The 24,968-nt window shown below is 49.0% G+C and overlaps 2 protein-coding genes across 3 annotated transcripts in view; one reads left to right on the top strand and one right to left on the bottom strand.

The window, feature by feature from the left end:
• Window positions 1–5,078, top strand: part of LOXL2 (lysyl oxidase like 2) — a 63,511-nt gene extending 58,433 nt beyond the window's left edge. For both annotated transcript variants that reach the window (XM_047091420.1, XM_047091419.1), the window contains exons 10-13: window positions 846–961; window positions 2,094–2,230; window positions 4,076–4,187; window positions 4,939–5,078. In XM_047091420.1, the coding sequence (XP_046947376.1) occupies window positions 846–961; window positions 2,094–2,230; window positions 4,076–4,187; window positions 4,939–5,018 (445 nt within the window). In that variant the 3' untranslated portion in view covers window positions 5,019–5,078. The remainder of the gene's footprint in view (window positions 1–845; window positions 962–2,093; window positions 2,231–4,075; window positions 4,188–4,938) is intronic.
• A 1,803-nt stretch (window positions 5,079–6,881) lies between these two features.
• Window positions 6,882–24,968, bottom strand: part of R3HCC1 (R3H domain and coiled-coil containing 1) — a 41,138-nt gene continuing 23,051 nt past the window's right edge. Inside the window, exons 3-9 of the mRNA XM_047092320.1 lie at window positions 14,082–14,209; window positions 13,525–13,662; window positions 12,263–12,857; window positions 11,112–11,284; window positions 9,621–9,691; window positions 8,204–8,299; window positions 6,882–7,202 (exon numbers count right to left, since the gene is read on the bottom strand). Of these exons, the coding sequence (XP_046948276.1) occupies window positions 7,066–7,202; window positions 8,204–8,299; window positions 9,621–9,691; window positions 11,112–11,284; window positions 12,263–12,857; window positions 13,525–13,662; window positions 14,082–14,209 (1,338 nt within the window). The 3' untranslated portion in view covers window positions 6,882–7,065. The remainder of the gene's footprint in view (window positions 7,203–8,203; window positions 8,300–9,620; window positions 9,692–11,111; window positions 11,285–12,262; window positions 12,858–13,524; window positions 13,663–14,081; window positions 14,210–24,968) is intronic.

The following is a 24,968-nucleotide window of genomic DNA, read 5'->3' as shown; positions in this document are numbered from 1 at the left end:
CACTTTTATCAGTCTGCGGTAAGCATACCCAATAGGAATGGGCTGGGAGAGCCACGTTCATGCCCCGGAGGATTATGAAAAACACCTATTAAAGATATCTTAATTAGGGGCGCCTGGGTGGCGCAGTCGGTTAAGCGTCCGACTTCAGCCAGGTCACGATCTCGCGGTCCGGGAGTTCGAGCCCCGCGTCGGGCTCTGGGCTGATGGCTCAGAGCCTGGAGCCTGTTTCCGATGCTGTGTCTCCCTCTCTCTCTGCCCCTCCCCCGTTCATGCTCTGTCTCTCTCTGTCCCAAAAATAAATAAACGTTGAAAAAAAAAATTTTTTTTAAAGATATCTTAATTTTTAAAGTTTATTTTGAGGGAGAGAGAGTGTGCGTGCACAAGCAGGGGAGGGGCAGAGAGGAGAGAGAGAGAGAGAGAGAGAGAGAGAATCCCAAGCAGGGTTCACTGTCGGCGCAGAGCCCAATGTGGGGCTCAAACTCAGAACCGTGCGATCACGACCTGAGCCGAAATCAAGAGTCGGACGCTTAACCCACTGAGCCCCCCAAGAGCCTCTAGATAGCTTAGTTTATTGAGCGTATGGTATCCCAGGCGCGGTGCTCACCCCTTTACCTCGCTAACCCCACAGTACCTCCTGCATTCCCTACTGTTATTCCCCTTCAGCTGGTGACAGCCGGGGCTGGGCCAGAGCGTGGCCGCTGGAGCCCCATGGTTAGCGGTTAGCGGCCTCTGCTTCTGCCCTCCCCGCCCTCAGGCCCTGTCCCCGCTCGGACCACGCTGCTGGCTCCAGCTGCAGGCGGCAGCTCCTCCAGACACTGACCCGCGGGCCCTCTCTCTCGCTTCAGGCACTACCACAGCATGGAAGTGTTCACCCACTATGACCTCTTGAACCTCAATGGTACCAAGGTGGCAGAGGGCCACAAAGCCAGCTTCTGCCTGGAGGACACAGAATGCGAAGGAGGTATCTTTGTGTGTGGGGGGGGTGGGGGGGAATTCAGAGGGGCTCAGATGCCCCCACCTGTCCTGAATCCCAGGCCTGATGCTGGACTCTGTCCCGCTGGCCACTGCTGACTCTCCCCGTGACCCTTCTCTAGCCAGGGCCTTCCATGGCCCCAGCTCTGTGGGCAAGGCCTGGCTATGAAGGAGCCCCCAGAGTTATGCTGATGGGCACGGGTGGGTCCACACGGTCCCCTGGGTAAGGCCCAAACCTGGCACGTGGTCCCCTCTCCCTCTGGCTGCCGCAGCCTTTCTCTCTGTGTCCCAGCACCGGGTACCCCTGCCCCACAGGCTCATGCTCTCCGAGTCCAAGCCCAAAAGACCCACCTCTGAGGTTCCTGGACTCTCTCGACTCCCCCAGACAGAGGCAGCTCTCTGCCCACACCCCTAGCAGGCCATTACGGTTGCACTGTGATCACCTGTGCACCTGCCGTCCGGACCTGACTGGGCCTCAAGGGAGACACAGTGATTCCTCTCCATATACCCAGTGCTCCGAGTAGTGCCCAGACATGGTAGCCTCTCAATAAATGTGTCAGGGACATGACATGCCAGGAAATCACACACACAGATGGGTTTTTGAGCACCTACTACGTGCCCGGCAACCAGCTGACCCACTAAGGGTCGGATTGACAAACCAGACCTGGGCCCACATCCAAGTGCTGATTGTCCAGAGGGTGGCAAGATGACCGCCACATTAAGCTAAATAATCAGCACCAGAACGATCCCAGATAAGCATTCACTCCATTCCCAGGCTAGTGGAAATGCCAGAGTGGCCAGGGGAGGCTTCGTGGAACAGGAGGCGCCAGGCTGGGCCTAAAGGGGCAGGTGGCATGTGGGAATCAAGGCAAGGATTCCAATGAAATGAGAACGGATGAGAAGCCCGCACAGTGGGGAGATGGGATGCCAAGCCCAGAAGCAGCAGAGTTCTGAGGACTTGGGGGACAGGAGAGATTTGCTGAGTGTGGGCTCTGGGAACGTCACCCACCCAGCAGGCCTTCTTGGGGCTCTTTGGGGGAAGGGCAGCTGGGAGGGCAAGTAGTTCAGGCAGTGGGGCCAGGGTGCATGGTGACCGGGCTTCCCTCTGCCCCCGCCTGCAGACATCCAGAAGAATTATGAGTGTGCCAACTTCGGCGAGCAGGGCATCACCATGGGCTGCTGGGACATGTATCGCCATGACATCGACTGCCAGTGGGTCGACATCACTGACGTACCCCCTGGAGACTACCTGTTCCAGGTGAGGGGCACAGGAGGGGGTTTCAGCCCCTGCTGAGGGGAGGAGCGGCCTTCTCCCCAGTGACGGGGGAGGCAGCCCCCTTGGTGGCGGTGTCCAAACACAGAACACGTGCAGGGAGGCACACAAAGCCCTTGGGGAGCTGCCAGGCCCCTGAGACGTCGCGTTAACACTTGCGAATCAAAGCGCGTGCACGTAGCCAGGTTTGGTCTTCAGGCTGAGAATTTGTTCCACAGACCCTAAGGCAACCCACATCCGTGGTGTCCTCTGACACAGACTGTCACCTCCCCCCCACCCCTCCCGTGCCCTCACCCTCCCCTGTCTGTGCTGTCGAGGCTGGAAGTAAGCTCAGGAGGAGCCATTCACTCGCAAGCGTCTGTGACTTGCCTCTCCCAGAAAAGATGACCTCCCGAAAGGGTCTGCAGAGGGGACAATGCTGCTGCCTTCCTGCAGACACAGCGGCATGCTCCAGCCATGCCCCTGGCATGGGGGCAGGGGCACCACATTCCCGGCATCGCCCTCTCTGGAGCACAGGTGCGCTCCGGCCCGCAGAACTCCCTGGCGCCCTGGCACGTTCCTACACCGCCACCCGTCTAGGTCTCGAGCTCACCCTGCTGGGTGGCAAAGTGGGTGACCAGAAATGTGTCATTCTGCCTTGAAAACTTTCCCAAGGGGCATTCAGCCAGCCCAGAGCCCGGCCCGTGGTCCCCACCCTGGAGACGGCCCTGGGAAGAACCAACACCTGCACAGAAATGACCACAGAGGGGCTTTGAAAGTTTTCCTGTGCAATTTCAGAGGCTGGAAATCAGACAGCCAAGCACTTTTCCACCCCCAAACCCCAAACCGCAGACTTGGAGAGGCCCAGCCAAAGAGCAGAGTGCTCTTTATTTTAAAAAATGAATATCCATGTCTCTGTGCACGTACACTGTGCCCAGGGTTTTGTGTTTGAGGTTTGCTACCACTTTGCTGGGTGAACGTGTATTCTCGTGTCCTGACAAATGCCACCTATTTAATAACTAGAGCTCGTTGAAGATTGATGCCAGGCCTGGCCGTGCCTAAACCCTGTGAATGAATGTAATTCCCCCAATGAAGGCCTTTACTACCACCCTCATTTTACAGCCCAGGCAAACCTAGGTCACATCAACTCTGTATCCATGTTCCTGACCCCTGACGACACAATTAGCAAGTTAACTTACTGGGAGCGTTTGTGCCTCTGATTAACGGAAAAGAATATTTCCCTTGGGACAGACATGGAACTTTGGATGTGTGATAGCCCTGGCCTGGGATTCACTGGCCCTCTCCATTCCCACATGGACCTAAGAGCAGACCTCAGTAATGCTGCCAAAGGCCGGAGAGAGCCAGGGAAGGAGGACGTGCCTTCCAGGCAGAAGGGCCTGCAGGAAAGGCTCAGAGGCAGGGACGTGTGTGAAGTCACACCTCCAGGAGCACACGGCCTGGTCCTTGTCCCATCCCATCTCAGCACATCCTGCTCCCCAGCTCCCTTCTAGTTCCTATCAACAGCCTGTTCTGTGGCCTCCCTGGGCCCCCATCCCTGTCTCTACTAATCTCAAACCTCCCAGGGCACCCAGGAGAGGGTAACCCCTTTTTGAAGGCCGACTTATGCAAGGGTATCTGTGTGTGAATCACAGAGAGGCAGACGGAGGTGCACATTCTCACTCCTCGCAGCCTTGACCCCTCATCTCTGGCTAGTCCTGCCCCGGGGCTGCTCTTGGAGCAGGAGGTCTCCCCGACTCTGGAGGCAGGGCTGGTCTCAGTAGCGCCTGGGCCCGGGGTGGAGGATGACCAGGGCAGGACTCAGCAGCGCCCTCTGACCTGACTCGCCCCCAGGTTGTCATTAACCCCAACTACGAGGTTGCGGAGTCTGACTACACCAACAACATCATGAAGTGCAGGACCCGCTACGACGGCCACCGCATCTGGATGTACAACTGCCACATAGGTAAGGTCCCTGGGCACTGGTAGGGGAGCGCGGCACACCCAGAGCTGCCCCCAGGCCCGCCAGCCCCCCGCAGCCCCCCCCTCCAGGAGACAGGCGAGAGCTGCCCTTTGTCGAGGAATCAGAGCAGCTTCCTTATTCGGGTAACGAGCGTGGGGAATGGAGCCAGCCTCCCATTTCCACGCACAGGAAGGAAGCTGTAGACACATAAGGCCTGGACAGAGGCTGGGTTTTTGCAGCCAGCTCTGGCCGGGGAAGGAGGGAGGCACGGCACCGGGCTTGGAGCTGAGGCCATCTCATTACGCATGTGACCTCAAACATGTGGGCGTCAGCAATTTGCGGGTTCTGTGTATCATTTTCCTCTGTTGAGAACCAGAGGCTAGTCAAGCACTGTGGCATCTGGTGGCCAACGAAGAAACTTACCCTCGCACTACACACACTGGGGAACAAGACAGGGAGCAGAGCTTCCTCTTCGGCAGGAAGAGAGACGCCCCCCACTCTTGGGATGGCAAAAACTAAACTCGCTATGTCTAGTTGCTCCTTCTCTCGTGTTGCCTGAACACCTGATGTGGGCCTGGCCCCGGGGATGACCAGCACCTAGTTGCTGCCCTGGTGGCGTCACACAGAGGTGGCCCCAGCAGGCCATTTGGTGGAGGGCGGTGGCTCCAGGGCCCCTGAGGCCGGCAGTTCCAATGGAGGAGAAGGCTGAGCATGCGGTTTGCCAAACTCTGTCTCCCCGATGCCTACCCCTCAGGTGGCTCCTTCAGTGAAGAGACGGAAAAAAAGTTTGAACACTTCAGTGGACTCATAAATAACCAGCTCTCCACACGGTAAAGCACCAGGTCACCTCCTGTCTTGAGGCCACAGCGCATCGTCCCCAACAACAGCAGTCTGACTGATGGCCACACTCCCTCCTCGCCAGCCCCGCCCCTGCCCCATCTCGACCCCCTGCAGCCATGCCCAAGGCCCAGGAGAAAGGGGTGTGCCTGTCATTTGCTGGGGGCTGCTGCCTGACCTTTGGAGCCTGGGGACGACCTCCAGGGTGGGGCTTGGCTACAGGGCCGTGGGTGCCAAGAGCCATCTTGTCTGGAACCCCAGAAGCACGGTTAGCAGCAGAGCATCCCACCCAAAGCACGGTCCACCTCAAGTAGGAGAGCACCCCCCCTCAACTCACGACAGATACTACGGGGCCATGTTGGTGGTATGAACTATCAACCCAAGGTGGTCAGGTCGGGCTGAATTCCATTTGTCCTTCTCTTAGCTCATGTCCAGCCAACTTGAATATCTAGACCTCTCTTCCAATTAAACAGACTGCCTCTATCATATTCACATACACAGATAATGCTGCCATGTGTTTTTCTAATTAGGTGAGCTCAGAGTTGGTGCTTCCCCCGGTCCCCCTCCCAAATCCTCTTATTTTTCAAGATACCATTATTATATTTTCACAAACTTTCAAATACAAAGCAACTTAGTGGCATTTAATGGGCATCTGGGCCTTGGAAAGTATAGGTCAAAAGAAAAACCCAACCCACCTGTGTAAGTGGCTCATCCTTCTGTTGTTCCAATTCTGTGGGTTAACTGATTCAACGGTGCTATAGCCAGGGTCCTGGGTGATGAGGACACCCACCGAGCGCCATGTGTCATCACAGACACTTACACATACTTGAAACTTTGAATAAAAAGTTTATGGTACGCATCTGTGTTTCATTTGGGCCTCTGTACCTGGCCCTGAGCCGCAGAGCTGCTCCGTACAGTAGGCGGGAGGGAGCCCGGCATGCACTTACAGGTTCACGGCTGCAGAGACCTTCCAGAGTGGCTGCAGGGGGTCTCCCTCAGTTCCCACCACAAAAGACCAACTCCTGCCTTCTGGATCACAAAAACACAAGTCATGACCTTTCTTGAACTTGTTCTGTAGTGTCTTTCAGGGGGCACGGCGGCTGTGTTAGGACCGGATGGGACGTTTAGATTTAAACCATCTCATGGGACTGGGGGGCAGAGGGGGGAGTTTCTTCCTGCAAGGGCAGCGCCTTGGCCAGGCTCCAAGGGAGGGGCGGTGATGCGGAGCATGTGCGCCCACAGAGCAGTGGCTGAGCTCTGCCCAGCACTGGCAGGGTGGGTGGTCGAGGCTAGCCACTCTCCCCCAGACACGGGGACTCTCACCCGTATCGAGAGCGTGCTGCGGCCCAGCGGGTCAGAAGGGTCCACAATGACCCCAGAGCACCAGATAGGGCCGCCTTGGCACCAAATCCACCCACACCAGAAAAATGAGTGACTGGAGACCTTGTCCCCATAGATGCTCTTGTCCTGTGAGGGGGGCTCAAACTCATGGGCCATTTCAGATTTTACCTCTTGGCTTTGCTCACAGTTACAGAATTCTCCAAGAAGCCCCTCTGTAACCCACGCCGGCAGGTTAACACGAGGACAAGTTCACAGCGTTGGTGCCCTCAGCACTGCCATTAGCCCACTGCTGCCCTGCAGCCTACGGCAGGTTAGGATGCCCGACTTGTTAGGAGACTGGGCAGGTGTCACACAACAGGTGCAACCTCCTCCCCCCATGAACTGGGCAGGCGCTGGGCCAAATGCCTGAGGCCCAGCTGGGATCCTCCAGGCCAATCTGGGGGCCCCTTTTGTTCGGCAGCCCCAGTCTAAACTAGGAGACAGACAGCACCCCCTGGTGTTGCCTGGCAGACCATCGCATTTGGAAACAACTGTCAGGTTTTTATTTTTTCTCAACTTCTGGAACTAGACCAAACTAAAGCCCACCACACCCAACAAGGACACCCTGACAAATAGTGCAGGGCTGTTCCGGTGTCTATAAAGGCTTGTGGTGTTGGCGCACCAGCTTCGTCCTGGGGCCACCGATCCAGGCTTGCTGGGCCTCTCAGGGCCTCAGGGAGGTAGAAGACTCGACCGCAGGCCGCTCTTTCTTCTTGTGTTGGAGCCCCAGGGCCCGGGCCACCAGCCTCCTGGCCACCGCTGTATTTGTCTGTGGTCTTGCCTTCGCCAGACGCAGGAGCTCTAAAAGGAAACCCCATGGGACGGGGACTTGAATTCAAGGCTGTGGCCACCACTCCTCCCAATGACAGCAGACTAGAGGCCATCTGAGCCAACCTCTAAGGCCCAGCTGTGCCCACAACATGATGCCCATGGGGTCCTCACCTAATCCTGCTGCTTCTGCACCTTCCCTGTCTCTCCGTCTGGGGGAAGTGAGGGGAAGGAGGGTGGGCTAATCTTATATACCTCTCTGAACTGCAGAGCCAACTGAGAGGGAAGTCAAGTCAGGTGGGACACCTGGAGCTCTGGGACTGACAGGATATTTACTGTCCCCAAGTCTGGGGCAAAGGCTACAGAGGCCACAAGAGCATTGGATAGCCTCGGCCGGCCTCTTCTGGGCCACTTTTGCCAGTCACTGCTTTGCAGCCACAGAAAACTGGCCTCTAAAAGCCCCCATCGTGCTTTCTGGAAGGAGAAGAGGAAAAAAGAGGAGGTATCATTTACTTGGCATCTTCTGTGTGCCCCCCACTGCTCTAGACAGGTCTGCCAGGCTCTTTTGCTCACTCCTCCAATACACCCAGTACAATCTGCTTATTTTACAGAGACAGGGACCATCTCACAGACATTAGGTGGCTTGCTCAAGGTCAACTTAAATAGGTGACAGAAGCGGGATCATACCCACGGCTGACCCCAGAATCCAAGCTCTTTCAACCCCACTGTAAAATATGGCTCCCATGACCCTACAGGAAAAACCAAGCTTTTCCCTGAACAGCACCCAGAAGAGGTAAGCATAGGAGGGCAAGCCCAGCACAGAGAAGCTGGCAAACAGCTCTCCCTCCTGGGGCCCTTCTTCCCTAGGCACTCCAGCCCCCAGGGTGGGGAAGGAGCACCCCTTTGGCCACTGTAGCCCAGGGGTCCTAGGGCAGACAGCTGAAGACCAAGGAATGAATCTGGAGGGAAGGCCCCACCCTGCCCAACCAAACACTCATACAGCCTTTCGATCGGGACACAACTGGCTTCCTTACTTGGCCTCTGCAAGGCTTTCAGCTTTGACTGCTTGGTTCCCTGCGTAAGGGGCCGGATCTTGAGCACAGAGAAATCCTTGGTCAGGGCTTCAGCGGCTATGAAAAGAAAACAGATCTGAAGCCACTGCTCTTCTTCCTGGTGAGGCCCCCTCAGGGACAAGGGATGCATGTATCACCCCAAACTGATGGAGCTGCTTTGTGCACCCATTTAAGGCTCGGGGACAGGGCTGCCCTGACACCACTCTGGGCAAGAGACGACCACCATCTGTTCACCTCACGCCCAGCGCCCCGCAGGCCTACACAGGGCACCCGTGCAGGGCCAGCTTCCACACGCTACCGTGGGGTGGTCAGGAGCCACACCAACCAGCAAGGCTGCAATTGTGACATCAGGGAAGGCAGGCTCCCACCTTCTAAAGCCCAGGAGCCTCAAATAAACTCTACCCTTTCCCCCACTCACGACTCTCCCGGGCGCATGCCCTCACTACCCCGAGTTCTGCGGGGTCACGGAGTATTTGAGCATGTCAGACTCAGCATGTCAGAGCTTGCAGGGGCTTCGGGTCCAAGCCACCCTTTTATGCATGAGGAAACTGAGGCCAGGACGTGACGTACTCATCGCACACAGCTTGGCAGAGCCCAGAAGGCAGCCGTGGCTGAGCCTCACCCAGCGCCCATTCTTTGCACCACACCCTGTGGCCATCCTCCCTCCTCCCCTTCAGTCAGGTCCTTCTGTGGGGCTGCCCCAGTCCTTCTGCTGTCTAAACACCTCAGGCTCTCCTGAGAACTGGGCCCACACCAGCTATGGCCTCTCCCAGCTCTGGTGTTCAGAAGCTCGTGGTTATGAAAAGCCCAGCCAAGGAGGTCAAGGGTCTTGATAAATACACCCATAGTGAGCAGTGGTGTGGCAGCGGCAGCTTCAGAAAGTGGCCGAGAGGGAGCAGGAGCCCAGAGTTACAGCCAGGAGGTTGGCTGACACCCCCAGATTTGACATCCCAGACCACTGGCATTCTGGGCACCTCAGTCTCCCCATCTGTAAAATAGAAGTAATCTGACCTACATCTTGAGGTTGCAATGAAAACCAAGTAAAAATGCATCTGTCTGAACCAGACGAAATTATCAGTATTTAAATGCTTTTTACCTATGAAAAGAGCACTTTCTTATGATTTAATATGTGGAAGCCCCATGAGCTTGGCCTGAGACATGTACTCAGTAAATGTCACCAGAATCTGAAACAGGCACCACTGTGAACAGGGGAGGGTGTGAGCAGCCTGGCCCGGAGCCCACTCTGCTGCCTCTGAACTTCTGGATGAGGCAGGCTGGGAGTAGGCCCTGGCAGTCCACTCACTCAGGTTAGCCTGCACCCTGGACCCTTGTCAATGGCAGTCAGAGAAGAGCCAAGCCCACCGTGAAGCCACATTACCTGAGGCCAGGCAGGGAAAGACACCGAGCGCGTGCGTGTCATCTACCCACTGAATCTTGAGCCCCTTCTCTCTGTGCCAGGGAAGAGGAGACAGAGTGAGTACAAAAGCAAGGGGCAAAACCCTTTCTGAGAAAGGAGTCCCCTCCCGCCTCCAATCCTCCAACACTATGAGCTCAACACAAGTTCCGATCTCCCCTGGGAAGGAGACCACCCTTCGCAGCAAACTTTCTCTGAAGACCATATGGTTGGCTTGAGAAAGATAAGTATCACCCGTGTTGATCAGATACGTCCCAGATTCCTAGACTGCAGAAAGCCAGGACTCGAAGAGCCTAGCGCCAACGGTAAAGATGGCTCCACACAGGCACCATCACAGCAAGGCCTAGGGCATAGGGTCCAAGGCTGGAGACAAAAGGGTTTATGTCCTAGGAACACAGGACAGGACCTAAAATAAGCAGTCAGTGTTACTGCCCCTAATCAACTTTCTTCCTACTGCCCAAGAAAGCCACAGACTATGGGGCTGATGAGAGGCCAAAAGCAGTTCAGGCCCCCAGTTTCTCTGTGGGCACTGCCCACGTGGGCTGAGGAAGTCATAGGTGGCCCTGGTTTGGCCACGCTTTTAGGGAACAAGAGCAGATGTGCCCCTTTGCCCCATGAAGCTGCCCCCTCAGCCTTCCTCAGGCTCAGGGAGGCAAGGGAGGGCAGTTTCGGAAGCAGTCAGAAAAGGGGGCCATGAAGAAAGGGATTTTTAAAAGACTAAGCAGGAAGGCACCTGACCAGCTCAGTCAGTGGAGATGCAACTCGGTATCGGGGTTGTGAGTTCGAACCCTGTGTTGGGTGTAGAGATTACTGAAAAATAAACTCTTTTACAAAAATTTTAAAAAAAGGACTAAGCAGGAAAAGAGAAGGGAGACTGGAGGAAAGAGAGATAGAGAAAAAGCGAAAAGACTGGAGTTGGATCCAAGAAATTTGGGAAAACAGAAGTCTTTCCTTGCAATATATCCTCTTGGTGCCCGTCTCCACCCTGACTCTGCCCGAGCACATTCAAGCCCAGCTCACCCCACAAACAGTTCTTACACAGAAATGGCCCTCGGCCCACTGACTGAGTGGGTGGCTGGGACGTGGAGCAGAGGAGGCAGTGGGCTGCCTGTGTCATGCCTGTGTCATGCATCCTGAAGAGGGGCTGGCTCCCAGCAGACACGTGGGGGTGCAGGGGGGCAGGATGGAGGTCTGCTGCCACGGACCAGCAGGACCAGATCTAGGGCCACTGAATGTGTCCCTCACCAGAAAATCAGCTCTCCTCTTCTGTACAGTCATAGGCCAGAAGGAATATGAAGCCTAGGGCAACCACACCCACTTTCTGCCTTTCTTTCCAGATAGCTAGACACTGGGGAAGGGCAGGCAAGTGCCCCCAACAACAAAGCGATGGTCTAGCTCCTCTCCACAGGCCAGCACCCACCTCCCCTGCCTCCCTGAAGCTTCGGGAGCACTCACTGGAACTCGGAAAATGCTGCCAGCAGGTCCTCAGTCTTGAGTGTCGGCTCAAAGTCGTAGATCTCCACCACGTGGGCAAAATCCTTTTCTCCAGGCAGCTCCTCCATGAAGGAGGACGTGTCCACATGGATCTTCTCTACCTGAATCTCCTTTTCAGTCAGGTTGTCTGTTATCTGGGAGATCGCACCCTTTAGCAAGGGGAGCTCTGACACACAGGGCTCCAAACACCTGCTTTCAAAACCACACACAGTCCTGCAGGCTCCTGGGCCGGCAGGGAGGTGAGCACCAAAAGTGGTCTCCCACAGAAGCCATACCCAGCAAGTCTGGGAAAGGCAGCATGATGGCAGAATGGGCTAGAAGGTGGAGAGGCGGGAGTTTTAGGGAAGGTAACTTTTATGGAGTCTCCATTGGGTAACTGGCATTTACACACAATACGTTTCATAGAACCCTGAAAACTGTATCTTATATATACCCTCTTTATAGATGGAAGTGCTATAAATCAAAGAGTTAAGCAATTCCACCCAAAGATATACAGTCAGGAAGAGACAGAACTGGGCAAGTTCAGGATCTTTCCTCCCCTTAACAATGTGATATTAAGCAAGTCTTTCTGGTCTCTACCCTTCATCTATAATATAGTAATAAAAGATGGCTACCCTCCCAACTGAACACAATAGCCAGTCTCAGGGCAGACACACAGTTCCAAGGAAATGAGATTTGTAAAACAAAGCTTTAGGTGAAAGATCATTCTTATGACCAAGGTCTGTAGTCCTTTAGGAAGCAATTCCACACATATCCTATCTGCTACCTTGTGAAACATGTATCATTATTCGTTTCTCAGATGAGGGCACTGAGATTTAGAAAAACAAAATGACTTGCTGGTAGAAGAGCTTGTCAAACAGCTCCTACGTGGTTACGTACCCGACCCCATATCCTGAGCCTTGATCCTCCCACCGTGTCAGTCCCGACTCCTTCGTGCAAGGCCCAGTGCTCCCCCCTACGTCTCCTAAGGGACACCTAAAACCCAGCACCCAGCCCTGCTCAGGCAGCACAAACCCCACCCTCTCCTCACCAGGACCCTTGGTGCCCATCCACCCTCGACCACACCCACCTCACTTCTGCCCTCCCTTTTCCAGGTTTAAGAGTCTCATCACCTCCTGTAGCAGCTCACTGTAATCATCCTCGGAGCAGCTGCCAAGCCCCAACTCTTCCAACTCTGCTTCTTCCTCCTCTGCCAGGCTCTTCTCCACCTCACTCCCATTCGCCTCTTCTGAGTCCAGCCTCAGACTGGACCCAAGTTGTGTGGCCATCTCCAACCCATGTCCTGTCCCTGAGTGGCTCTCGGGCTGTGGGGACTCAATGCCAACTAGGTCCAGTAGCTGTTCACTGTCACAGCGTTGGTCTCGGCCCTCTAGGTCCTCAGGTGCCTGAGTTGTCAACACAGGGAGGTCCTGATCAGAGTTGAGGTCCTCAGCACCAACATTTCCAGGCTCTTCCAGGAGCCCACCAGCTGTAGCATCTCCCTTGAGCCCTTGGGTAGAGGGTGGTACCCATTCTTCTTGCCTGCGCAGTACTCGGGGCACATACAAAGCCTGGTCTGGTTTGCGTCCACGATGCCACCGGCCAGCCCGCGCCCCCCGAGGACCAGCAGGTGCTCCTTGGTTTGAGGTGGGCTGAGGTCCTCGGTGCTTGCTAGGCTGGGAGGCAGGAGGGTGGCAGGGGCCAGAGAGTCCATCTGAACTGGGTAACCTGGAGCAGGAGCAGGAGGGGATCAGAACCGCGGTTAGGCCCCAAGGAAAATGGTTTACTGCAGCTACCTACCATTGAGGCATGAGGCTCTCAGGTCAGCATTAGGCCAAAACCCAAGCCAAAATGACCCCTGAAAATGCCATAGGAAGGCAATGTAGTGGAGGCTGAATGCCAACTTTGAAGAAGCCCAAAGCAACCAGCTCTCCCTCTAGTATCATAAACTATTAGAGATAGCTGAATCTTCGGTTATACACTAGATGAAATAAGTACTTGCATTTAGGAACTTTGTCACTAGAAAAATATGTAACTTTAAACACCAGGATCACAGTCACTGTGATAAGACCCTGAGAGACCACATGGTAACAGAGACGTGTGAGGCTCGAATGTGCTTCCCTCGTGCCACGGCCTCTCGAGGCAAACACTCTCACCGCTTAAACTGCTCTATTTTTCTCTCTTTCGGCCCAAGTGGATAGCTGATTTGGCCAAATGAATTCCACAAACAATGCACACTTAGTGCACTGCTGAGGCAAAAGGCAGCACTGTCTTTAAGCAGCTGAGGTGGGGCCAGAGGCAGCAGCCTGGGGGCCTGCTGGCTCTGGCTCCTGTCCACCTCACCCACCCACCCACAAGGAACTCTGAGGGCCCTCCACAGCGCTATGATACACACCTGATATCCAAGTGACAGATGACTGTCCTTCTCCTCCAGCCCTCGCCAACAGAGAAGCTGCTCAGAAGATCAAAATTCTCTGCTGTCCTGTGGATCAGGTACCGGAGGCGACTGGAGAGTGGGGGGAAAAGAAGTACCCTGGGAAGGGAAGGGAATGAGTGCTGAGCAGAGGCTCTGGGTGCTGGCCTCCCCCTAAGGCCTGACCCCCACTCCCCAGCCCAGGTCCATGCCCAGTTTACGGTAGGCTAGACCCTCGGCTCCCTCTGCCCCCTTGCGTCCCTGGCCGCCTGCAAAGGACATGGGCATAGAGGTTATCACGGGAACTTAGTGGTCCTATTCCATTCCTGTGCTGGAGCCCTTCAAATCTCTGGGTGATGCTCAGAATTACACAGGAAAAATGTGGCTGGGAGAAGCTAGCGAGCAGGTTATTAAACCCAAAGGCGAAGATCAGAGGCAGGTAGGAACCAGCTACCTGGGAAGGGGGCCCAGGTGGCTCTGGACGAACCTGCCCTCCCTGCACTGGCAGCCCGCACCCCCCCCCCCCCACTCCGGCTTACTTTGACAGCTGCTTCTGCAGCAGAAAGCGGTCCAGCTCCTCCTGGATGCGGTGCACAAAGTCATTCTCGGCGGAGGAGAGGAAGACGCCGTCCAAGCAAAGAAGGGCCAGGGTGACAGGTGGGAGAGCCTGGGGAGGCAGACGGACGCGGCAGGATCAGATCACAGATCCCGGGCCCACCCACAACCCCGCAGCGTCGCTGCCGCCGAAAAGGTCGTAGAGGCCACCGCGGCCAAGGTCTCTCTTCCAAGTGAGGAGGAGCCAGGCTCCGAGGCGGGGAAGGACGTGCCCAGGGAGGAGTCTCCTGGCCCTGCGGGGACGCGCACCCCTGCACAAGGAGCCCCACGCCGCGCTCCCTCTCCCTGGGGCGGGCCCGCCGCTCTCACGCCCGGCTGACATGCGCGGCGCCGCTCGGGCCTGCTCGGCGGGCGCGGCCGGCCCTCCCCAGGCCACGAGCGAGAGGCCCTAAAGGCGCGGTGCCAGCCCGGGGTGACTGCCCGCCCCCAAGCCCGCAAACCGCGCTCACCGCCCCGCGGGTCGCCGCCGCTCTGAGGGCCCCCGGAAGCCCGAGCCCCCGGAGCGCCCAAGCACCACCGGGCCTCCGAGGAGTCACAGTGCCACCGCGCGGCCCGGGGGAGGCATCGCAGAAATGGCAGAGGGGCGTGTCGTGGAGGTTTTTTTTTTTTTTTTGCCCATGAGAGCACACTGTCTCCTAGGATTAATTAAGTTCAGCAAAGACTTTTGAGTGGTTCCTATGTGCCAGGTTCCTATGAGCTAGATTGTCCGGCTCCTTGCTCCCCTCCCTAGGGACCTAACAAGGAATAACTCCAATTAGTAACCTTAATTGGGGCTTGAAATTCTTGCCATCAGACTGCTCCTGGGTCTATAATCTAAGAGAACAGAATCAAAATCCTCCTGTTTCCTGAAAGGTGCTGAAATGGAAGCCCCTGATCATCCTGAATCCAGAAGCTCAGAGCAAAGCAGAGCCCTGAGCTAACAACACGTAAGACCCAGTTTTAATACAGAGAAGGGACAGTCTGAATGTACCCTGCGGTAGGATATGGGCAAGGTCATGGGGACAGTATACCTCAAAAGGTGGGCTGGTTGTTTAAAAAAAAATTTTTTTTAAATAAGATGGGCTTGGAGAAGGGGCCTGGGAACCGAAAAATGGGGGGAAATTAAGATGCATTTTGCTTTCTCACTTTTCTCAGAGTATTGCTTTAAAAGATGGTGCTATTATATCACATTTACAAAAACTATCTTTCTAAATAGTTTGAAGAATAAAAAGGACCTAGGATAAAGACAAAACCCAGTACAGGGAGAACTCAAGGGAGCCAAGTCTTGAGTCCCCTTTCTGGGCATGGTAGCGAGGAGCCTCTGAAGGCCAGGCACGTCGCCTACCTCCATCCTGAAGGGACGTCCAGCCTCTGAGGAAGCAGAGGATAGGAGGGTGGCAGGAAGAACAAGAGACATCCATTTGGTTTCTGACCCTACAGGCCCCACCCACACCCCACACAGGCTTAAATGAAGTGGGAGCAGGCCTGCAGAGAATGCTGAGTGGCCACAAGATGGCACTGTTTCTCCGACCAGGCTTCTTTGGCCCTTGGAAGGCTGGAAGGCAAGCCCACTCAGCCACAGCCGCAGACCAGATCTGACCTGGGAGAAATATTCCTGGGGACTCAGAAAACAAAGACCCAACTTTCTCAACAAAGTGGCTGTCTCTCCCCCCAAATAGAGGGACAAATCAAAACCCAGGAAACAAGCCATGCCTCCACCTCTTTAGAGGGTCCACAGTACAGATGTTCAACACATTCAGAGACCGTAAAAACAAAGCTTGTAGAAGGACTGTCCCTGAACCCTTTCTACCATACCTTCTTCGGACAGCTCAGAGGGTGAACAGAAAAAAAGGTGTCAGCATGCGGGCCTCCACCATGGGTGGAGGTTTTGAAGGGATGCCCAGATAAATGTGGAAGAGAATCAAAATGCATCCACCGACGCTATTTTGGGACAATATCAGATGAGGATAAAATGGTTCTCTATTACTCAGAAGGGAGTAAACAGAACAAAAAGCAGCACAAAAGATACACAGAATTTCTACAGGAAAAAAAAAAAAAGAAAAGAACATAGTAGGAAAAAGAGCGTGGAGGGTAAGAGTACATTGGAAGATCATCTTGAGAAAAGAGAATAAAATTGCAGTTAATAACTGCTTCACATTCCCAAGGAAATCAAAGAAAGCCTGATTTCCCTGTCACAATGGATAAACCAACAGGCTGAGATGAAAGAGAACTGTCAGAGCCACGGAAAGATGTGAAAGAGGCAATCATGTTCATTACAGGAGCGGCAAAAACTAGAGCCAACTAAGCAGTGATGTTGAGTAAATGCTTGTGGAAAAGAAGATTACTATTTACTGTTTAACGAGTGCATAAAAACTGCGCTCGTTAAATCCTTACAGCAGCCCTTTCAGATGGAGATTGTTACCCTATTGTAGAAAAATAAGCCGAGGTTTAGCCAAGGACACCCAACTAACTGCAGAGTTGGAACTCACTCAAACCTAGATCTAGCCTGACTGCCACACGCATGCTCCTAAACACCACAGGATTAAGATTCTCCATCTCTAGAATGTCATTAAAATTGTCCCGATGGCCAGTGGCCAGATGCAAAAATCAGGAAGTAAATAAATTACATGAATCTGATCAGTTGGAGAAACATGCTAATACGTGCTATAGAATTTTACCCAAACAAGAGGTATGACTGACAGATTATGAAAGAATTGAATGCAGGGGGACACGGGGTTACAAACAGTCCCCTCTGAAAAGATGGACCTGGAGTCCCTTGCTGCCATAGTGTTCTCTTTGTGCTTAAGTTTAAATGTAAGAATATCAAGTTTATGGGGCACCTGGGCAGCTTAGTCGGTTAAGCATCGACTCTTGGTTTCGACACAGGCCATGATCTCATGGTTTGTGGGTTTGAGCCCCACATCAGGCTCTTTGCTGGAAGAATGGAGCCTGCTTGAGATTCTCCCTCTCTCTCTGCCCCTCCCCTGCTTACTCTCTCTCTCTCTCTCTCTCTCTCTCTCAAAATAAATAAATAAACTTTAAAAAAGAATATCAAGTTTATTATTGTTATCAAAAGTCCTTGTAATGTTTGCATCGTTTGGCATATTAGAGAATCTAACACATTAGGTGGTGATTCCAATTTAAAAAGTGAAATGGATCTCAGACTTACAATTTTATTTTTTAAATATAATTTATTGTCAAATTGGTTTCCATACAACACCAAGTGCTCATCACAACAAGTGCCCTCCTCCCTGCCCATCACCTGCTTTCCCCTCTCCCCCCACCATCTATCCTTAGTTTGTTCTCAGTCCTTCAGAGTCTCATGGTTTACCTCCCTCCCTCTCTGAAAAATTTTTTCCCCTTCCCCTCCCCTATGGTCTTCTGTTAAGTTTCTCAAGATCCACATATGAGTGAAAACATATGGTGTCGGTCAGACTTACAATTTTAAATGGGTAGATGTAAAGATGAGAAGAACAAAGGCAAAAGAAATGTAGATAAAATTAAACTTCCCTAAAACATGCAGCCCATTGACAAATACTTGAGACTGGCAGAGAGGACTTCCTCAAAGAATTCACAACTGCCTTAATGTTAATGCTTTGCTAGACGCAAAAAGCAACTTTAGCTGGACAATAGCTGGGCCTCCAGGATCCTGTAAGACTTCTTTGGCATGTGAAAATCCTTTTGGAAACTTCCTTTGTCTTTATCCCCACTACCACCAACTTAAAAATTTATAATGAATAGCTCCTTACAATCCCAGGACAGCTCTTCCTGCCCACAGGTCCTGACGCCGTGCTTTAATAAAAACATCTTTTTACACTGAAAACGTCTCAAGAATTCTTTCTTGACAGTTCCCTCCTGGCCCACATCACATCAGTAAGAGTATTTGACTACGTTGGTAAACAGTATCATAATATTAAAGACAGCTGGATTTGCAATACTTTAAGATCAAGAGTTGTTTACAACACAGAGAAACATTTTGCTTTATACCCCACAAGGTCATTCATTTGATATGCTTAAAAAAAAGTTGGGACTTATGGAGGGGCATCTAGGTGACTCAGTTGGTTAAGCATCTGACTTTTGATTTTGGCTCAGATCATGATCTCATGGTTTATGAGTTAGAGCCCCTGTGGGGCTCTGTGCTGACAGCCTAGAGCCTGCTTAGGATTCTCTCTCTCCTTCTCTCTCTGTCCCTCCCCCACTTTCTCTCTCTCTCTCTCTCAAAACAAATAAACTTTTTTTTTTAAGTTAGGAATTATGGAATATAAACATACTTTTCACTATTCCTTCCACTAAATACAACTAAAAACCCTGAACACTATATATAAAACAAGTATAAGGAGACTAAAAGGTAGAGAGAAGAAAGCAGACCAGCGAGGGACTTCAGGATTCAAGGAAAAACAAAGTGGTAAATTTCCTGGTTTTTGTTTTTGTTTTATTTTATGCCTCACATTCCCAGACCCGGAGCTTAAAGAAGCCAGCAACCCAGGAACATCAAAAGACACAAACAAAACAATACAAAACAAAAACCGGACAAAAGCCTTTTTTTTCCTATCTACTTAAAGGGGCAAGCTAGCAAGAAAGAATACTTTGAGACAATAACTGTTCTACCCCAGCCAAACACTCTCCTCACTCAAACCAGCAAAAGCCAAATAGTAACTTAAATTGTCACTTTCACTGTCTTGTAATAAAGTGCCACAACCTTCCCACCAAGATAATGTCAGAGAAGGCTCAGTAGAGAATTGGGACTTTGGTGCCTTTCAGGTGGTGATGAGCCCTGACAGCTTCCTGCCATATCAGTAGAGACCACTAGAGAGCCTAACTTCCACCCCTACCCAGCAGTAAAAAGTCACCTTCCTCCTCACCCTCCCCACTGGCCTGCTATCATAGGAGGCCTCGCGGACAGTAGGACTTTCATCAGGATACAGAAATCAAGAGGCCACTCCCCCCCACCCCCCCCAACTGTGTCAGTGGAAGCCATGTAGGGAGCAGCAAGGCACTTCTGATGAGGGAGCTTGAGGCAGACTGAGGGCAAAATACAAGCTAGCACAAACCCCCACAGGTTGGATATGTGTGATATTCCTCAGGCACTCCTGGCTGCCCAAGGACAAAGGAAAAGTAGGAAAACAAATGGCCTACTGATAGAGATCACAGTCATATAGGACATGGGTCTCCATCAGTTTATAAATATCTTAGTAAATTACAAGAAAAAGGCAATCCTATCAATAGCCTAATCTCCAGAAACCTATAGACTTAGTTCCCTGGAGCCCCAGCATCACCCTTCCATAGTGATATGGGGAAAAAAGACAAGAAGGAAATGGCAGGTAAAAGCAACTCTCCTTATAACCTGCAGACCATTGACAGACACTTGAGGCAGGCAGAGTGAAAAATTTCTCCAGGAACTCCCCACTATCTTAATGTTAATGCCTTATTAGAGGGGAAAACAACCTTAGCTTGACAATAGCAAGGCCTCAGTTATCTTTGGAGTCTTTAGCATATCAAAGTCACTCTGGAGGCCTTTCTTTTGCCTTTACCTCCTCAACTTCATAGTATATAACCAGTCACTCTTCACAACCCCAGTGCAGCTCTTGCTACCTGAGGATCCTGTCCCCATGCTTTAATAAAATCACCTTTTTGCACCAAAGACGTCTTCAAGAATTCTTTCTTGGCCATTGGCTCTGGAACCTGTGAATACCCAATCACCTCAAAACTTCATCACTTCTACCTCTCCCAGCCAGGAAAGTATCCCTGGAGTCTTCCTGGGAATCCAGAACTCCCACCCCCCACCCAGCAATAATGAGGGGCCCCCACCTCAGGTGTGAAGGAGGGTGAATGGGGAACCTGGATTTTAACCCCCACCTGGCAGTAAGAGGGCAGTGCCCCCCATCCCCCTGCTTGGAGTGGTGTCAGAAAAAGACAGCTAAAACAGAGATATAATTAAGACCCAGAATCTTACAACATAACATCCAAGATGTCCAGAATTCAATCAGAAATACTTATACCAAATACTAGGAAGATCTCATACTCAATGAGAAAAGGCAGTCAATTGATACAAACACTGAGATGCCAGAAATGTTACATTATCTGACAAAGATTTTAAAGTAGCCATGATAGAAATGCTTCAACAAGCAATTATGAACACACTTGAAATAAATGGGGAAAAAAAATAGTCTCAGCTAAGGCACAGAACATGTAAAGAAGAACCAAAAGGGAATTTTAGAATTGAAAAATGCAATAACCAAAATAACATGCTCAGTAGCAGAATGGAATAAGAAAAGGAAAGAACCTATGAACTAGAAAATAAAACTAGAAACTACCCAATGTGAACAATAGAGAGAAAACAGACTGAAAACAAAAATGAACAGAGACAAAGTGATCTGTGAGACTTTAACAAAACAATTTTATGTTCATTTTATTAGAGTCCTAGAAAGAGAAGAGAAATAAGGTGAGGTGGGAAAAGTGGTTAAAACAATGGCTGAAAACTTCTGAAACTTGGGAAGAAATCCACTGGGAAATTTGGAAAGGGTCAATTTACCAAGAAGATACAGCAAATTTGAAGAATCTCAGATAAAGGAAGAGTAAGATAACTTGTTGCCAGGAGACCTAGCCTAAAAGAATAGCTAAAAAAAAAGTTCTCTAAACAGAAGGAAACAATAAAAGAAAGAATCTTAGAACATTAGAAGGAAAAAAGAATAGAGTAAGCAAAAATAAAAGTAATACAACAGACTTGCCTTCTCTTCTTGAATCTTCTAAATTGTGCTTGACGGTTAAAACAAAAATTATAACCAACTAGTGGATCTAAATGTACATAGAGGAAATATTTAAAACAATTTATTATAAATGGAGGAGGTTAAAAGAAGAAAAACGGAGGTAAGGTGTCTATACTTTACTCAAATTGGTAAACTGAGAACACCAGAAGACTATAGTAAGTTATGTGATACCCAAAGTAACCATTAAAAAAGCTATAGAGAGACATTTTAAAATACTATAGGTTAAAAACATACTATAGATAAATCAAAATGGAATTCTAAAAAATGTTCAAGTAACCGACAGAAATACAGGAAAAAGAAAACAGAAGTATAAAACAAAGAAAACAAACAGAAAACAAACAATAAAATAGCAGACTTAGACCCTAAAATATCACTAATTATACTAAATATAAATGTTCTAAATACACTGATTAAAAGACAGATTGTCAAAGTCAATTTAAAACCATGATTCAGGGGCGCCTGGGTGGCGCAGTCGGTTAAGCGTCCGACTTCAGCTCAGGTCACGATCTCGCGGTCCGTGAGTTCGAGCCCCGCGTCAGGCTCTGTGCTGACTGCTCAGAGCCTGGAGCCTGTTTCCGATTCTGTGTCTCCCTCTCTCTCTGCCCCTCCTCCGTTCATGCTCTGTCTCTCTCTGTCCCAAAAATAAATAAACGTTGAAAAAAAAATTTTTTTTTTAAAATAATAAAAATAAAACCATGATTCAATTATATGCCATCTGCAAGAAGCTTACTTCAAATATAAAAATATAGGCAGGTTGAAAGTAAAAGGATGGAAAAAGATCTATAATGCAAACATTAATCAAAGAAAAGCAGCTGTGGCTATATTAATTTCAGATAAGATAGATTTCAGAGCAAAGAAAATTACTTGAGACAGAGAGGGACATTATATAATGATAAAAGGGTCAATTTGCCAAGAAGACATGGCAATCTTGTATGTGTAAGTTCAAAACAAAAAATCTGCAAAATATGTAAAGCAAAAACTCATAGAACTGAAAGGAGAAATGGCAAAGCCCACAATTAGAGATTCTGACATCTCTCTTTCAACAATTGATAGAATAACTAGACAGAAAAACAGCAAAAATGTAGAATAACTCAACAATACCATTAATCAACATGATCTAATCAACACGTGGGGTGCCTGTCTGGCTCAGTTGGTAGATCATGTGACTCTTGATTCCAGGGTTGTGAGTTCAAACCCCATGTTAGGCACAGAGCCTACTTAAAAAAATAAATAAATGAAAGAAAAGAAAACAAATAAAACATGATCTAATCAACATGTGTAGAACACTCTACCCGACAACAGCAGAGTACACCTCTGTTTTAAGTATCCATAGAAAATTGTCCAAAATAGACCATATCCTAGACCATAAAACAAACCTCAACAACAAACCTTAAATTATTTAAAATAATTTACATCATATGTTCTCTGACCACAATGAAATCAAAGTAGAAATAAATAACAAAAACATAGCAGGAAAATCTCAAACTATTTGGAAACTAAACAACATGCTTCTAAATAATCCAAGGGTCAAAAAGGAAATCCTAGGGGAATTTAAAAATACACTGGATGGAATAAAAATGAAAAGAATATATCAAAATTTGTAGAACACAGGTAAGCAGTACTATGAAGGAAATTGATAGTGCTACATGCATACCTTAAGAAAAAAGGAATACTCTCGAGTTAAAAGATAAAGAAGAGCAAAATAAACCCAAAGAAAGTAGAAAAGTGGGGCACCTGGCTGGCTCAATTGGTAGAGCATGTTACTCTTGGTCTCAGGGTTGTAAATTCGAGCCCATGCTGGGTGTAGAGATTACTTAAAAATAAAATCTTAGGGGCACCAGGGTGGCTCTGTCATTTGAGCATCCAACTTCGGCCCAGGTCATGATCTCACAGTTCGTGAGTTTGAGCCCCACATTGAGTTCACTCCTGCTTTGGATCCTCTGTCTCCCTCTCTCTCTGCTCCTCCCCACTTGCACTCTCTCTCTCTCTGAAAAATAAACAAACATGTAAAAAAAAAAAAAAAGTAAAGTAGAAAATAAAAGAAGAAAATCTTAAAAAAAGAAAAAGTAGAAAGGAAGAAAATATAAAACAAGAGTGGAAATTAATGAAATTGAAAACAGGAAAACAACAGAGAAAATCAATAACCCAAAGAGCTGGTTCTTTGAAAAGGTCAGTAAAATGACATGAAAAACAGAACACACAATTTACCAACATCAGGAATGAAACAGGAAATATCACTACAGACCCTATAGACATCAAAAGTATAAAGAAATATAACAAACAACTTTACACACATACATGTAACAATTTAGTGAAAAAACCCAATCCTAAAAAGTCTTTCAGTGTATTCTATTTATATAACCATTTTGGAAAGACAAATTTTTTTAGATGGAGAATAGATTAGTGGTTGAAAGGGTTAGAAACAGGAGGTATGGTGGGGGGAGATTGATGGAGGGGAGAGGAAGTGGGTATAACCAAAAAAGCTACAGGAAGAATCCTTGTGTTCTGTATCTTGACTGTGGTGGTGGATACAGGAACCTACACGTGTAATAAGGTTATGTAGAATGAAATAGACATGCACACAAATGCAAATGAGTATAAGCAGAACTGAGAAAATCTGAGTAAGATTGGAGGATTGTATGAATGTCTACTTCTGGTTTTGATATTGTGCTATAGCTTGCAAGATGTTACCACTGCGGGAAACTGGGTAAAGAGTACACGAGATTTCTTTTTATTATGTCTTACAAATGCATGAAACTCTACCACTTGCACAATAAAAATTTGCAATTAATAAAAAAGAAAAGCCATATATATCAAATTTATACATGCTGATTAAATATAATAACTTCATAAATATGAGTAAAACCAGGACCAAATGTTTAAGGGAAATTTGTCAGTCATTTCAAGTTTACCAAAGTTGCTCTCATTTTCTGTAAAATATAGTACATATATAAATAAAATTATAATATTTATAAATTGAAATTTAAAACAATAAAAACTAGGTATTTACATGTGTTACTTTTATAAACTAATATAACTTAAAAGCTAAATAGCTATAATAAATATTTTGTGAATAAAAAGCCACTCTCAAGAAAAACTACATAAAACTACATGAAATTCAAAGCAAAAACAGAAAAGATTAAAGCAGTTAGGGAAAATATGAATACAGAGGCTTACATACATTGTATGTAGATCCAACATATAGATAATTAGGACACCTGAGGAAGAAAACAAAATTATTGGAACAAAAATTTAAATTGCAACAATATTTTGTTTAAACAAAGGAAAACATGAAACTGTAGATTAAAGTGACTTACTGTGTTCCAGAAATAAATAGGTGATAGATAGGTAGATAGATAGATAGATAGATAGACAGACAGATAGGAAGACAGACAAATGGCTAATACAGATCATGATAAAATCATTTTCTCTGGACATAAAAAAAAGACAAATATCATGATTTAGGTAGAACACAAAGGAAAAAAATCAGGTAGCTGCAGATCTCCCTAGCAACTCATATGCCAGAAGAAAATGGAATAATATCTGTGAAAGTTTAAAGGGCAAATGTTAAGACCAGAAAATTCTAAAAACCATGATGGCAACCTGAGATGTTTTCAAACTTGCAATGACTTTGTAGGTCTATCTCTCCCAGAAATTCTGCTGAGGGAAATGGAGTGGTCCTGGCCTGTCTAAGGAGGAGACATAGGCAGACAGTGTTCATAGACAGTCTGTCATGTGTCCTGTAGAGATTAAGTCTCAAGACTTTTGGAAAATCCACAAATAACTAAAATTGTTTTCTCTGAAGACCTAGTCAATTTATTCCAGAATAGATTGCCCTACTGGTCTCTTGGATAGCTGCCAGCTAATCACCTTAATTAGAAAAACAAAATTCTTTCTAGACTAGCACCCTTTTTCCCCCTTCCCCTCTTCCCTTTTTCTTATATAAATCCTTTTTGTTGTTGTCTTTTCTTTCTTTCTTTTTCTTTTTTGTCTTTGTTCACTGATAAGAATCTCATTACTGTCCATGGTGTACTTGTGAGCTAGTTTTACAACTTACAACTTACT

This window comes from Lynx rufus, unplaced genomic scaffold (genome assembly GCF_022079265.1).
Source record: "Lynx rufus isolate CCGP_SWC_20201006 ecotype Redwood Valley unplaced genomic scaffold, mLynRuf1.p SCAF_3, whole genome shotgun sequence".
Lineage (NCBI taxonomy): Eukaryota > Metazoa > Chordata > Mammalia > Carnivora > Felidae > Lynx > Lynx rufus.
This window is presented reverse-complemented; position numbering and strand designations above follow the sequence as displayed.